This window comes from Stegostoma tigrinum, chromosome 43 (assembly GCF_030684315.1).
Source record: "Stegostoma tigrinum isolate sSteTig4 chromosome 43, sSteTig4.hap1, whole genome shotgun sequence".
NCBI lineage: Eukaryota > Metazoa > Chordata > Chondrichthyes > Orectolobiformes > Stegostomatidae > Stegostoma > Stegostoma tigrinum.
This window is the reverse complement of record NC_081396.1, coordinates 7538097-7554199: the sequence shown is the minus strand read 5'-3', so window position 1 is coordinate 7554199 and position 16103 is coordinate 7538097. Positions and strand designations below refer to the sequence as shown.

The 16103-nt window shown below is 47.5% G+C and overlaps 1 protein-coding gene across 2 annotated transcripts in view; it reads right to left on the bottom strand.

The window, feature by feature from the left end:
• LOC132205980 (zinc finger protein 135-like) overlaps window positions 1-15824 on the bottom strand; it is a 29789-nt gene extending 13965 nt beyond the window's left edge. Inside the window, exons 1-4 of one of the 2 annotated variants that reach the window (XM_059641759.1) lie at window positions 15228-15824; window positions 12101-13363; window positions 11271-11278; window positions 900-3080 (exon numbers count right to left, since the gene is read on the bottom strand). In XM_059641759.1, the coding sequence (XP_059497742.1) occupies window positions 2412-3080; window positions 11271-11278; window positions 12101-13106 (1683 nt within the window). In that variant the 5' untranslated portion in view covers window positions 13107-13363; window positions 15228-15824 and the 3' untranslated portion in view covers window positions 900-2411. Of the gene's footprint in view, window positions 3081-3171; window positions 3436-11270; window positions 11279-11800; window positions 13364-15227 lie in introns of those variants that run through there. The other variant, XR_009443148.1, reaches the window with a different exon arrangement.
• Window positions 15825-16103: the final 279 nt, after the last annotated feature.

The following is a 16103-nucleotide window of genomic DNA, read 5'->3' as shown; positions in this document are numbered from 1 at the left end:
TGGTTCAGAGCCATACAGCATGGACACAGGACCTTGAGTCCAACTTGTCCACAATAACTAGACATCCCAATCTGATCTGGTCCCATTTGCCAGCATTTGGCCCCTATCCTTCTAAACCCTTTCTATTCATGTACCAGCCAGACACCATTTAAATGTTGTAACTGTACCAGCCCCCACCACTTCCTCTGGCAGCTCATTCCATACACGCACCACCCTCTGCGTGAAAACATTGCCCCTTATCTCCCTTTTAAATCTTCCCCCTCTCACCATAAACCTATGCCCCTCTAGTTTTTACCTCCCCTACCCTGGGGGAAAAGACTCTGTCTATTCACCCCATCCATGCCCCTCCTAATTTTATAAACTTCTATAAATCAGCCCTCAGCCTGTGACGCGCCAGGGTAAACAGCTCCAGCCTATTCAGCCTCTCCCCTTAGCCCAAACCCTCCAACCCCGGCAACCACTTTGTAAATCTTCTCTGAGCCCTTTCAAGCTTCAAGTTTCCCGACATCGTTTCTGTGGCAGGGAGAGCAGAGCCGAACGGAGCTGTTACAGGGCAGGAGGTCATGGTCACTTTGGGGAGCAGAAGGTCTTCCTTGCTCAACTCTCGAAGCCTCCAGAGGGCCACGTGCCAAGGAACTCCACCAGAATTGTAGTCACTGGAAGTGCCAGAGAGGGTCACACTCCCCCTGACTGGTTACTCGCAGAGAGATGTCAAAGTTGCCATCTTAACATTGTTCAGTAGACCTTTCCCCTTTTAACAAACTTGAATTTCTCAATTGAGAGAGAAGGAGCGTGGGAGGGGGCGGGAGCGGGGGTGTGTGTGTGTGTGTGTGTGTGTGTGTGTGTGTGTGTGTGTGTGTGTGTGTGTGTGTGTGAGAGAGAGAGAGACAGTGAGTGTGTGTGTGTGTGTGTGTGTGTGTGTGTGTGTGTGTGTGTGTGTGAGAGAGAGAGAGACAGTGAGTGTGTGTGTGTGTGAGAGAGAGAGAGACAGTGTGAGTGTGTGTGTGAGAGAGAGAGCGAGAGCGAGAGAGAGAGAGAGAGAGAGAGAGCGCGAGAGAGAGAGCGAGAGAGACAGTGAGTGTGTGTGAGTGTAAGAGAGAGAGAGACAGTGTGAGTGTGTGTGTGAGTGTGTGTGTGTGTGAGAGAGAGAGAGAGAGACACAGAGAGAATCGATGTTTCCGACTGACAAAGCCGGTGCCAAGGACCCTGAAAGGGGGAGAGCAGTTCTCACACTGACTCTCATTCAGATTCCCTCTGTCATTCTCCAGTTCACTTCCAGCCCTGCGTGGGGTCACGTCCACTCGACCTTTTCTCCTCCTGAATGAGTGTCAAGAGCTCGCAGTTACACACAAACAGCTTCAAGTCACAGACGAAGCACGAACGTGAAAGATTTTCCAGCTCTACCTTCACCCCAGTCCCATCTTGCTGGTAGCTCCCACGGAGTATTATTTCATTCCAAGCCCTCATTGTCCCAATCCATATTGTTCTTCCTTTTGCACAAAATGTACAAATGCATTTATTTTAGACTGGCTAATTGCAGGAGGGAGAATGCTGTCTCCCACCCAGGATGAAATATATACCCCTCCTCAGCTTCTGTGCATCATTTCAGTGGAAATGTGCAGCCCTGGGCTCAAAGCAGGCAGCACGGTGGCTCAGTGGTTAGCACTGCAGCCTCACAGCTCCAGGGACCCAGGTTCGATTCCAGTCTCGGGCAACTGTCTGTGTGGAGTTTGCACATTCTCCCCGTGTCTGCATGGGTTTCCTCCGGGTGCTCCGGTTTCCTCCCACAGTCCAAAGATGTGCAGGCTAGGGTGGACTGTCTTTATTCATTCACAGGATGAGGGTGTTACTGGCTAGATCAGCATTTACTGCCCATCCCTAATTGCCCAGGGGGCAGATCAGAGTCAAACACATTGCTGTAGGTCTGGAGTCACATGTAGGCCAGACCAGGTGAGGACAGCAGTTTCCTTCCCCAAAGGGCTTTTAGTGAACCAGATGGGTTTTTCCTGACAATTGGTACTGGAATTAATATCTAAATTCCAGATATTCACTGAATTCAAATTCCACCATCTGCTTGTGGTGGGATTCGATTCCAGCTTCCTGGAACATTTTCAGGGTCTCTGGATTAACAGTCCAGCCACGATACCATTAGGCCATCCCCTCCCCAGTGCTAAGCTGCCCCATAGTGCCCGTCCAGCAATGTGCAGACTAGGTGGGGTTAGCCATGGGAAACGCGGGGTTACAGGGACGGGGTAAGGAGGGGAGGCTCTTCGGAGGGTCGGTGTGGACCCGATGGGCTGAATGGCCTGAACCGAAAGGAAAACCCTCCGGCCCCCTCCCGATGTCGGAACGAAAATGGGTCAGTCCTGGATGCAACTCACAGCTGAATCCAATCCCCACCCCCAACGCCATCACTTGTGCCCTCTCTGGTGTCGCAGTAGGTTAGACGAATGAATGAACGCCTTCCCACACTGACAGCAGGTGAATGGCTTCTCCCCTGTGTGGATCCTCTGGTGCCTCAGAAGGGTGGAAGAGTCATTAAAACCCTTGTCACACACGGAGCAGGTAAATGGCCTCTCCCCACTGTGAGCGCGCTGGTGCATCAGCAGGTTGGACGCCTGGGTGAACGTCTTCCCGCATTCGGAGCAGGTGAACGGCCTCTCACCGGTGTGGACCCGCCTGTGGTTGAGGAGATGCGACGACTGGGTGAAGCCCTTCCCGCACTCGGAGCAGGTGAAGGGCCTCTCGCCCGTGTGGTCGCGCTGGTGCCTCAGCAGGTTGGACGCCTGCGTGAACGCCTTCCCGCACTCCGAGCAGGCGAACGGCCTCTCCCCCGTGTGGACTTGCTGGTGCCTCAGCAGGTTGGACGACTGGGTGAAGCCCTTCCCGCACACGGAGCAGGTGAACGGCTTCTCCCCGGTGTGGACCCGCTGGTGTTTCAGCAAGCTGGAGGACTGAGTGAAACCCTTCCCGCACATGGAGCAGGTGAAAGGCCTCTCCCCGGTGTGAACATTTCGATGCGTTTCCAATGCAGATGAGAAACTAAATCCCTTCCCACAGACCCAACATTTCCATGGTTTCTCCATGGCATAGGTGTCCTTGTTTCTCCAGGTTTGATGATCAGCCACAATGACATCCACCCACAGAGCCCCTGGACAGTCTCTTCCCCGATGTGAATAGCATTGCAACTTTTCCCAGAATAAGTAAGGGATTAAAACTCTCCACAGTCTGTGCACTGGAACACTCCCACTTGCACGCGTGAGTTTGTTTCTGTGCTTTTCCAGTTATTCAGCAGTCCAGAACTTTCTGCAGCTGACAGCACAAGCAAACACTTGACCTCTGCATCCAAAGGCTGATGATCTTAAAATCCCGAACAGATATTGATGTTGCATTTGGTTTGAAAATTCTGTCTGCAAATCCTCTCCTTCAAACATCCTGTAAAAGGAGTTTGCAACAGTTATCACAGACAGACCAGAACAGAAATGGAGAACAGACAACTTTAGCCTCTGTGGATTGTTCTATCATTCTACAAAAGCTGGAAATATCCATTACACCTACTCTCCCTCCATTCTCAATCAGCTGTACTCCATTTTCCTCTAAGTGCCGTCAACCTGATTGACAGAATCTGCCAACTTCTTCCTGTCATCAATGCAGACGCCTGTAAATCATCCTACAGGCTGATCACCTCTGTATACATTGTAGAGTAAAACTCCAACATATACAGTACTCTATCAGGGAGCTCGGGATAGAGGTGAGATGTGCAATGAGTGGCCATGTCCTGGAACTTCACTTCCCTGACGGTGGACACAATCTGAATAATAATCTGAAACTGAAATCAGACGAAAACAGCTGGGCTATAAGGATGTAAAAGGTAAATGGCCGTGACTGGATTGCTGTACAGAGTTAATACGGTCACGAGCTACCGAATGAATTATTTCTGAACTGTAAAACACAACACAAATATATAATACAGCAAAAAAATGTAAGAATGATAATACAAGTACATTATTACAATAAATATATAAAGTACATGGACCTGACAGTAACTAAAAGACAAATTGTTAGTGAAACTCAGCAGGTCTTGCAGCATCTGTAGGAATAAAGAAGAGTTAACCTCTCGAGTCTGGTGATTCTTCTTCACCAGAACAGATAACAAATCCAGCTATTATCTCTGTCCTCTATTAATTTACTGTCCCCTTAAATAGCCGCCATCCCTTGGAGAAACCGCACTTTTAATTGCGAATCTTGGGAAAGAAGCCATCTTTTTAGCAAGACCGATAACTGTGTCACTCTGAGAAAGGGAATGATGTCAATGTCTAAGTGAGAAAGAAAGCCCTGCATGACCCTTTCCAGAGTCTGTACCCTCCCTGGATTCAATTCCCTTTAGTTGATGAAAGTCAACCAACTGATCCTCAGCAGGGGAAATGCAAAAGATGATGAGAAAAGGAGAGTGCTGTGCTCACAGATGCTGGAGGAAGCTGAAGCCTGGAGGGGGGTGAAACTCAATCTTCACTCAAAGGGAGAGGAGCAGCAGCGGCTTGACTGAGCAGGAACAGGCAGCTTCAGAAGCCCTTCTCCAACTTCCGCATTCAAACAATGGGGGAGCTCTGATTGGCAGGAGGACCAGACTCCTTCCGGTCCTCCAGAGCTTTCCATTGGTCCATTCACGGCAGGGTGAACAACGGGCCCTGCGTTACTTTCGTATTGGCCAACGCGGAAACATGCGCTCTCCCGGGACGGTGCTCTGCGCGAATGATAGAGTGGTTTCCATGGCGCGCGGCCTTGTGGGAGCTCAAGTCGCCATTACGAACTCAGTCCTCACATCCAAACACCCAGGATTTAGAAGAACGTCGGGGAAGGGCGCGTCAATGATCTTGACGCAAAGTGCATACGGGTAGTCACCGGATTTGTTTGTGACGCCACCTTAGCACAAAACAGTTTGTTACCTTCAAGTGTAAGGATTTTAAAAAGCTATTTGACACACTGGGAGGGCAATAAGTGACAATGAAATTGAATCCGAAATTGAAGAAAAAGCAGCAGGACGATGGTAGGGTGGATTAGCTTAACAGTCATTCGGAGAATGGTGAATGTGAGGGACATAAAATTTGAGAGGGAGAAGACAGTTCTGCTGCAATTAGAATTGTGAGTTCGAAATTGCTATTGTGTACTGTGTTGCAACTGAGATAGGAAGAGTATGCTGTCTCCTTGTGTCCCATTACTTCATGGGGAAAATATTGTTTTTTTTAATCCAGTCTGTATTAGGTTTAGAATAAAACAATCCATCAATCAGATTTGCAGAAACCACTCGTGGCACAGTGGCTCAGTGGTTAACACTGCTGCCTCACAGCACCAGAGACCTAAGTTCAATTCTACCCTCAGCTGACTGTCTGTGTGGAGTTTGCACATTGTCCCCATGATTGTGTGGGTTTCCACTGGGTGCTCCGGTTTCCTCCCACAGTCCAAAGATGTGCAGGCTAGGTGGATTGGCCATGTTAAATTGCCCATATTGTTCAGGGATGTGTAGATTAGATGGGTTATAGGGGGATGGATCTGCGTGGGATGCTGTGAGGGTCAGTGTGGGCTTGTTGGGCCGAAGGGTCTGTTTCCACACCGTTGGGATTCAATCTATCTATGACAGGAGTGAGGAATTTCAGTGATTATTGACAAACTGGAGAGGTTGGAATTGAAGGCTCAGAGATTTGGTACAGGTGGTGAAAATCATGAATAGTTTCCATCAAACAAAGAGAAACTTATTCCATGGCCAAAAGGCATGTTAACCAGAGCAAACAGATTACACATCAACAATGAGGGTTTATGGTACATTATTATTAAGAAAATTGATTATAAAATGGACAAATCAAGTGTGACTTGAACTCTGATTTGTATTTATTGTATATTATATTGTATTGAGAGACAAGGCGGCGAGACAGTCTTAGTTCAATTTCTGATTTGAGAATGGTAACACCTGAAACAAATAGTTCAGTACTACAGAAACAAGGGTAAAAAGAAGAGGGGGGAAAAAACTGGATCATTGCCTAGCAATTAGGTACCCCATGACACAGGAAGACAACGTCAGAAACAAGTTAGCTTAGAGAAACAGAACCATCAAGGCGGTCAAGGTGATTTTTTTTATTTTTCAGAGACAGAAGCAGGTCATTCAGAAAGAAAACAAAACCCTGTAAAAACAATTATGCCATTTACAGTGCCCAAAAGAGTTTACGCAGAAGGAACTGTGCTGGCAATTTATTTAAAGGTCTCAGAAAGAGCATCAAGTGAACGCAGAGTTTTCTGCAAAGAAACAAGTACAGCTGATCAAGGAACCTGAAGGTAAAAATAAGGCGACCAATCAATGGGGGCTGAGTACCTGCAAGTTTATTGTTGAGGGAGTAAAGTTGAATCTACATTTGATATTTACAATAAGATTGTTTCAAATGTTTCTTGTGTTATGTAACATCATTCATTTCTTTCTGTTGTGGACAATATAGTTGATGTTTGTTGTTAAATGTACATTGGCAGCCTCCTGCAAACTTGTGCAGGGCTTGAGCATTACAGCAACCAGCCTGAAAATTAAACATAAGATCGATCAAGCAAGGTTTCACTGTGGGTTCGGACTTGCCCAGTGCTACCATCACCTAGGGTCACAGCATGGGGCTGACATAAAAGCCAGAGGGGAAATGAAAAAGAGTTTTTATTTCAATTGTTGATGGGATATGGATGCCATTATCAGTATCGACATTTATTGCCCACCCTGAATTGTCCTGGAGAAGGTGGTGGTCAGCTGCCTTCTTTGACCACTGCAGTCCTTGGGTGTGGGTGCTGTTAGGAAAGGATTTCCAGGAATTTGACACAGTGAATGTGGTGGAATATAATTCCAAATCCGTACGGCATGTAACTGATAGGGAAACATCCAGGCTATTTCAAAGATGGCATCAGGTACAGTAACCATTGTATCTTAGTGGGTGGTACTCTCCGTTGTGAGGCAGAAGACTGGAGATTCAAATACCACTCCAGCATCCTGAAAATAAAAACAGGAGCTACCATTTCTTGGATCAGACACTAATTGGTTGGCCCCTCTCTGGTGGACTTAAGAGGTTCTCAAAGCCACTATTTTCCAGAACAAGGAAGTTATGGTCAATATTGCCCTGATAATCGAACCTTAGAAGATTTTTTGAATTGAAACAGGTGTAATGTCTCTACATGTTGTTTCTCTCTACAAATACATGTTGTATAACCACCCAGTTTAAGGTTAAACAATGCTCAACAGTTAACTGTCAGTCATCATCTAACGAGTGTATTCCCCGTGGCAATGCATCTACAAATCAGAGTCCATCCATTAACCAATTAGCACTCTCTTCTCATCCAGTATAAAATCTTATTTTCCTTTGCAAGGATATCCTTGCAAACATATGGACTACAATGTGAAAAGGTCTTACAAAACATGTCTCCTTTCAGCAATACAAAATTGTAAATAAAGATTGACTCTAATTTTGAACAATAAACTGATGTTTGACGTCATTTTGAATGCTTTGTCAAAATCCAAATAGTATATCCTGAATTGTTCAATTATAAAGGCATAGTTAATAAGTTTGTGGATGACACCAAGATTGGGGTATACTGGACATTGAAGGTTATCTAAGATTACAAAGAGATCTTGATCAATTGGATCAAGAGTGGCAAATTAAGTTTAATTTGGATAAAATGCAAGGTATTGCAAAACAAACAAGAGCAGGACTTAAACAATTATAAGTAGGGGCCTTGGGTAGTGTCGTAGAACAGAGGGACCTAGGGGTTCAGGTAAATAATTTGTTAAAGTTTGCATCATATACAGACAAGGTGGTTAAGAAAGCATTTAGCATACTTGCGTTCACTGCTCAGGCCTTCGAGTGAAGGAGTTGAGAGGTCATGTTGAGGCTGTGCAGGACACTGGTGAGGCCTCTTCTGGAGCATTGTTCTCGTCTTGTTGCCCTACTTTAGGAGGGATATTATTAACTGGAGAGGATTCAGAAGAGATTTACCAGGTTGTTGCTGGGCATGGAAGGTTTGAGTTATGAGATGAAGCTGGATAAGCTGGGACTTATTTTCACTGGAGCATAGGAGGTTGCGGGGGCGGTGACCTTACAGAGGTTTACAAAATCACGAGGGGGCTAGACAAGGTGAATGCATGGTGCCTTTGTCCTCGGGTGGTCACGGAATTCCCTGCCTGTGAGCAAAGTGGAAACGAGGATGATTGATGATAACAAAATAAAACTGGATGGATACTTGAGAGAACTGCAGGGTCATTGAGTTGTGGAAGGATTTATTGGGGATAATTGGAGAGCTCTACAGAGTTAGCAACGGAGTCAATTTGCTGAATAGACTCCATTACTGGAAAAAAATTGCAGAAGAAATAGCTGCAGAACCATTTCACAAGGTCAGAAATAATTAGAAATTATGATGAAAGAACCACAAATAAAAGACACATACCATAGGACAAAAGACATGCCTCTGTTTCGTATTAATTTACCACTCAGTAAAATGATCTTCCTTTGAAAAATAAAACTGTAATGGTGAACATAGGGAAGGTCATCCTTTGAGCCAGATAAAACAAACTATTTCAAACTGAGGGAACAAAAGGATGTCAATGTCTTTGAGAAGAAGAGATGGGCACAATACAAGCCTTTCCCCAGTTTGCAGGTTTCCTGCATTTCGCTTCCAGACAGGGCGTCCCTTCTGCGCCTGCTCTGGACGGAGGGCCCGCTCTGGCCAGCTGTTATGCACTGTGCATGCGCTGCCCTCCAGCTAATAGACTGGGGGAGGGGTAGACACCTTACAAAACATACAGCAAAATTCCTTCCTCCACGCAATGCAGTTTGAGATCAAGCAAAGCACAGGGTTTAATTTTAACTCTACATTCACTGAAACTTCCTCCTCCTCCATCCCAACATCTGAGAGTAAAATGCTTTATACCCCCCTCCCCATGAGAAACACAAGTGTTGCGGAACTAGAACCTGCTTTTATTTTGTGAACTATTTCAAGTGAAATTAATCCTTTCCGCTCAAATGCTATTTCTCTGTTAACAAATGCAGCATTTATGTTGATAATTGTATGGTGATAAATTAAAGTTGGGTACTGACAGGTGCAAGTGAGAGAGAATGCTGTTTGGGGAAGAAATACCAGGATTTTGATCCTACGTCACTGATTGGGGAAGAAATACCAGGATTTTGATCCTACGTCACTGAAGGAACAGCGAGATAATTTCCAAGTGAGTCTGATTTTGGACCAGGTGCCGAGACGTGGGGATTAAACTTATAACACAGAACTGTACAAGGAGCAGGCCCTTCGGCACATAATGTTGTACCGAACACGATGCTAAATTAAACTAATCCCTTCTGCCTGCCCTTGGTCCATACCCCTCCATTCCATGCATATTCTAAAAGCCTTTCAATACCCCTAATATATCTGTCTCCAATACCACCCCTGGCTGCACATTCCACACTCATACCACTCTGTGGAAAAAGAACTCGCTCCTCACATTTCCTTTGAACTTTAGCCCTTTCACCTAAAATGCATGCCCCCCCTTGTACTAGACATTTCAACGCTGGGGAAAAAAGAATTAGTTTAGAATCACATCATGGTTGACACAGAAATGGTGGGCTGAAGAACCCGTTCCTGTGTTGTACTCTTACAGAGTCAAACAGCGTGAAAACAGACCCTTCGGTAAAACCAGTCCATGCTGACCATAATCCCAACATAAAACTAGTCCCATCTGCACTTTTCCCATATCCCTTCAAACCTTTCTTACTTGGGCACTGGTTTAAGTTAAATAATCTATTATACTGATTGGAAAACTTAACAGTATAATAGATTATTTAACTTAGACCAGTGCACAAGTAAGAAAGGTTTGAAGGGATATGGGAAAAGTGCAGATGGGACTAGTTTTATGTTGGGATTATGGTCAGCATGGACTGGTTTTACCGAAGGGTCTGTTTTCACGCTGTTTGACTCTGTAAGAGTACAACACAGGAACGGGTTCTTCAGCCCACCATTTCTGTGTCAACCATGATGTGATTCTAAACTAATTCTTTTTTCCCCAGCGTTGAAATGTCTAGTACAAGGGGGGGCATGCATTTTAGGTGAAAGGGCTAAAGTTCAAAGGAAATGTGAGGAGCGAGTTCTTTTTACACAGAGTGGTATGAGTGTGGAATGTGCAGCCAGGGGTGGTATTGGAGACAGTTAAGTTTTCCAATCAGGTTGTTACTCCCATTTCTTCCTTCTTCCATTGTATTTTATACTGTAGTGTATGAATTAAGTGTATTTTGCTTCAAGACTGGTAGTTTGACCAATCAAATTGCATCTGGAATGCAATGTCTGTCATTTATATTTAAAATATAATGCTGGCATCTTTCTTCTTCATATTTTCTGCAGGGGGTTTGGTCTGGTCCATTACAGATCAGACATCCCAATCTAACTTAGTCCCACTTGCCAGCATTTGGCCTGTATCCCTCTAAACCCTTCCTATTCATGTACCCATCCAGATGCCTTTTAAATGTTGTAATTGTACCAGCCTCTGCCACTTCCTCTGGCGGCTTGTTCCAGATACGCACCCACCTCTGCAGGAACAAGCTGTCCCCCAGGTCCTGTTTAAATCTTTCCCCGCTCACCTTAAACCTATGCCTTCAAGTTTTGGACTCCGTGTCCCCATGACATCCCCCCCAACCCCAGGAAAAATACCATGGAGTTATTGGTTGTTTCGCTGAGCTGACTGGTTTTTATGCAAAAGCTTCTTCTCCCTTATAGGTGACATCTTCAGCACTGACAATGTCACTTAAAAAGGGAGACGAAATGTTTGCACAAAAACCAGTCAGCTCAGCGAACACTCTCAAGCTTAACAACATCATTTCTGTACAAAGGTGACCAGAACCATACACCATATTCTAAAAGTGGTCTCACCTATGTCCTGCATTGCCACATGATGTGCCAACTCCTATACTCAAAGCATTGACTGATAAAGACGAGTGTACCAAACGCCTTCTTCATTGCCTGGTCTACCTGTGACTCCACTTTGAAGGAACGATGCTCGTGCACTCCAAGGGCTCTGTTTGGGAACATTCCCTGGCCATTAAGTGTATAATTCCCGCCCTGGTTTGCTTCATCAAAATGCAACACCTCACATTTTTCTGAATTAAACCCCACCTGCCAATCCTCAGCCCAATGGCCCAACTGATCAAGGCCCCTTTGTACTCAGAAATGATCTTCTTCCCTAGATCACCTTGTTTGGTGTTTTCTGCAACCCTTCCAGCTGTGCCTCCTACATTCACATCCAAATCATTTCTACAAATGACAAAAAGCAGCGGACTTAGCACCGATCCTGTTGGCACACCGCTGGTGAGAGGCCTGCAGTTCACACAACGATCGTCTATCACCACCTTCTGTCTCCTACCTTCAAGCCAATTTTGCATCCAAACGGCTAGCTCTGCCTGGATCCCATGTGATCTAACCTTGCTGACCACTATCACGCAGAACCCTGTCCAATGCTGTGCCAAAAGTCCATGCAGACAGCATTGATCGCTCTGCCTTCGTCAATCCTTCCTATTCACCTCCTCAAGATCAAAACTCAATCAAGTTAGTGGGACACGGTTTCTGTATTTCGATCCGAAAAAGCTTTCTGGCGTCTAAAAGTAAAAGACGCAACATTTGCAAACCTTTTCACTCTCACCACTTTAAGTACAAAATCCACAGTCCAAAACAATACAAATAACATGTTACATCTTAACCACAAACGGAGCCGCAACGCCTCCCTGGCGGAATGTCACGGCCGTACCTCGAACCAGTCGGAGGTGATTCGCCGCAGCCAATCAGCAGCACATCTTGGAGCACTGGCATTCTTGTGTCTGTGTCCTGACCGGGTGCGAGTGGAGTAGCTTCAATAGTGCGCGTCCTTTTTCATTCAGCAACGCATCGACTTTATATCGGAGGGTCATCTCAGCTGGGGATGGTGCAGCGGAAGCGAAGGCTCGAGCGGCCAGGCCCTCCTGGCTTCACCCGCTGTCTGACGCAGACTGGGTCAATCTTGGAGGCGATGAACGACACGCACAACACCCCAACGCGGGCTGCAGTCAACTGTGCACCCGCTGGTGCCTCTGCAGGTGGGAGGAGCGAGTGAAGCCCTTCCCGCACTCGGAGCAGGAGAACGGCCTCTCCCCTCTATGGACCCGCTGGTGCCTCTGCAGGTGGGAGGAGCGAGTGAAGCCCTTCCCGCACTCGGAGCAGGAGAACGGCCTCTCCCCGGTATGGACCCGCTGGTGCCTCTGCAGGTGGGAGGAGCGAGTGAAGCCCTTCCCGCACTCGGAGCAGGAGAACGGCCTCTCCCCGGTATGGACCCGCTGGTGCCTCTGCAGGTGGGAGGACTGGATGAAGCCCTTCCCGCACTCGGAGCAGGAGAACGGCCTCTCCCCGGTATGGACCCGCTGGTGCCTCTGCAGGTGGGAGGACTGGATGAAGCCCTTCCCGCAGTCAGAGCAGGCGTAGGGTCGCTTCCCGCTGTGGCTTCGCCGGTGCTTCAGCAGGGCGGACGAGTCACTGAATTCCCTCCCGCACTTGGGGCAGGCGTAAGGCCTCTCGCCCGTGTGGACCCTCCGGTGGGTTTGCAGGCTGCACAGCTGGCCGAATCCCTTCCCGCACAGGCCGCAGGTGTACGGCCTCTCCCCGGTGTGGATCCTCCGGTGCCTCAGCATGGCAGAGGAGTGGGTGAAGCCCTTCCCGCACACGGGGCAGGAGTACGGCCTCTCCCCGGTGTGGACCCTCTGGTGTGACTGCAGGCTGCATGACTGATTGAAGCCCTTCCCACACACTGGGCAGGTGAACGGCCTCTCCCCGGTGTGGAGTCGCTGGTGGCGTTGCACGGCGGACGAGTGTGCGAAGCCCTTCCCGCACACGGAGCAGGTATACGGCCTGTCCCCCGTGTGGACCCGCTGGTGTGAGAGCAGGCTGCACAGCTGGGCAAAGCCCTTAGCACAGGTGGAGCAGGTGAACGGCCTCTCCCCAGTGTGAACGCGCCGGTGGGTCTCCAGTGCAGACGGGGAGAGGAACCCTTTCCCACAGTCCGCACACTTCCACGGTTTCTCCATGGCCCAGTGCCTGCCCAGCTTCACAGCCTTATTCACATCCCGAGTCTCTCCTCGCTGTGAATTCTCTGATGTCTCTTCGGGCTGGGTTAGCGTTCTTTACGCAGTCTACACTCACTGGAGGTGTGTGTTAGTGCTATTTTCCAGATGCTCCACACACGATCAGACAAACATTCCTACTCCTGGATTCCGCCAGATTACTCTGGCAAATCTTGACATGCCAGTTGGTTGGGCAGGTGTTTCTGTCTGCGAATCCTCCCCTGCGAAAGGAAGTACAAAAATTCATTGCTGTCTGTATTGAAGATTAAAAAGTTCAGAGCAGACCGTTCTCATTACCGTTGAAAATTCTGAGGAAGGCTCACTCGACCCGAAACCCTAATTTCAATATTTCTCCACAGATGCTGCCAGACCACTGAGCGCTCCCAGCAATTTCTGTTTGTGTTTCTAATTTCGACTGAACTCTTTCCCCCTATCATTCCCCAAAAGCTGTAAATCTCTGTCCCACACTCTCACCCCCTGCCGTACCCAATATCTGCCCCGTCCATTTTCCCGAAGGGTCTGACCCACGCCATTTGAGAGGACCCCACCCCCTCACCTCCTGTTGTCCTGGACACAAAGCGCGAGAATTGGGAGCAGGAGTGGGCCAAGCCTGCACTAGCATCGATCAGATCATTGCTGTTCCGTTCTGGCCTTGAAACTATTTTCTTGCCTTCCCCCATTACTTTCGAGTTGCCTTCTTGCTGAAAAATCAGCTGTACTCAGACTTGAGTATGGCCCAACCTCCTCTGCTCGCTGAGAGAGAGAGCAATTCACAGACTAACAACTCCCTGACAGAATGAATTCCTCATCTCTGTCTTTAATTGGAGGCTGCTCCTTGTAACCTGTGTTAGCTGGTTCCAGGCTTGCCACTTTGGCTATCGATTAACAAGAGAGTCTTATTTATAGATTTCAAGTGAGAGATTTAATAATGTGCACGCACACAGTCATTACGACTCCTACTCGGTGATCACATGAAAGAAAATCCTCAAACAAATCCACACAATTTCTAAAGGTCATGAGACTGAGGGCATCGTCGAAGAACGGACGTAGACAGAATGAGAAAGGAGCTGCCGAAAATCCAAACCTAACCCTGTAGAATGTCTCACAGAAGAGCCCTCAGAAAAGATGAGAGCCCTGTTCCTCATGCAGTACAACCTGTTGGTCCATTACAGAGTTGTTATGCCTACATCTGTCCCGATGAGTGCATTGCTCAGTCCTTTGAGTACAGGAGTTGGGGAGGTCATGTTGAGGCTGTGCAGGACATTGGTGAGCATCTTCTGGAGTACTGTGTCCAGTTTGGATTGTCCTGCTATAGGAAGGATATTATTAAGCTGGAAGGGGCTCACAAGAGATCTACCAGGATGTTGCCATGAATTAAGGGTTTGAGTTATAAGGACAGGCTGCGACTTTTTTCACTGGAGCGTAGGAGGTTGAGGGGTCACCTCGTACAGGTTTATAAAATCATGAGGGGTGTGGAGAAGATGAATGGTACGTGTCTTTTCCCTAGGGTGGGGACTTTCAAGGCAAGGGGACTTTTTTTTAAGGTGAGAGGAGACAGATTGAAAAAAATACTTGAGGGGCAATTTCTTTACAGAGGGAATGGTTAGTGCGTGGAATGAGCTTCCTGAGGAAGTGGTGGATGTGGGTACAGTTACAATGTTTAAAGGACATTTAGATAAGTACATGAATAAGAAATGTTTGGAGGGATATGGGCCAAGCACAGGCTAGTTTAGGACTGGTTGGGCCAAAAAGTGATATGACTTAAAGACAAAATCCCCTCAGCATATTATTCCTTTATTCAATGATATTCAAGGTCTGTACCACTAACAGACAATGAAGTTCACTCGACTGACCAGTTAACTGACAACTGTTTCCTGGGGAAACTACTTGTTTCATTGCAAACAAGAGGAGACAGCCCATTCTTTTAGACAGACACTCAAAATGTGTCGAGATGAGGGAGTAAAAGGATGTCAGAGAAAACCAGAAACAAAAACTTCAGATGTGGTATCACCAAAGCCCTGTATAACTACAGGTAGACATCCCCAATTCTGAACTCGATTCCCCTTGCAAGGAAGGCTAATTTACCAGAGATAGTAGGAACTGCAGATGCTGGAAAACACGAGGTAACAAGGTGTGGAGCTGGATGAACACTGCAGGCCAAGCAGCATCAGAGGAGCAGGAAAGCTGACGTTTCGGGCCTAGACCCTTCTTCAGAAATATACCACTTGCCTTTCTCATCGCTTGCTGCACCTGTCTGACGACTTTCATTGACTGGACTTTTTGTGCATCCCGTACACCACCATGTTAACAATGCTCCCCCTGTCTTTTTCACATCAGAAGTCTTTCACCTCACATTGAACTGCATCTGGCATGTGCTTGCCGACTGAGAGACATTTTCGGAATTCACCTCCCTTCCCTTCACTTCCTGCAAACCGACAGTTTAATCCCGAGATGAGAGAAGAAACGGGAAAGGGTGTGGGTGAGAAAAGAGAGTGCTGCGCTCACAGATGTTGCACAGGGGAAGAAATTGCAGTCCGGGGTGAAGCTCAATCTTCAGCGAGAGAGAGGAGGAGGAGGAGCAGCTTCAGGAGCTCGGAGACAGTTCCGATGCTGCAGTCAGAGATAACGCGGTGTGCAGCTGGAGGAACACAGGCCACGGAGCATCCAACCAGCAGCAACACTGACGAGACGCTTCCTCATTCAGACAATAGGGGAGCTCTGATTGGCAGGAGGATCAGATTTCCTCCGGTCCTCCAGGGCTTCCTATTGGCCACTGTGTACGAAGCCCTTTGTGACGACACCGACAGCGCTCCCAAAGACACCACTGCACACGCGCAGTCCCTCAGCCCGCTCCTGGATCCCTTATGCCAGGCATAACAAGGTGCAGAGCTGGGTGAACGCAGCAGGCCAGGCAGCATCAGAGGAGCAGGAAGGCTTTGCAGTCTCGTTGCACGATAAGCT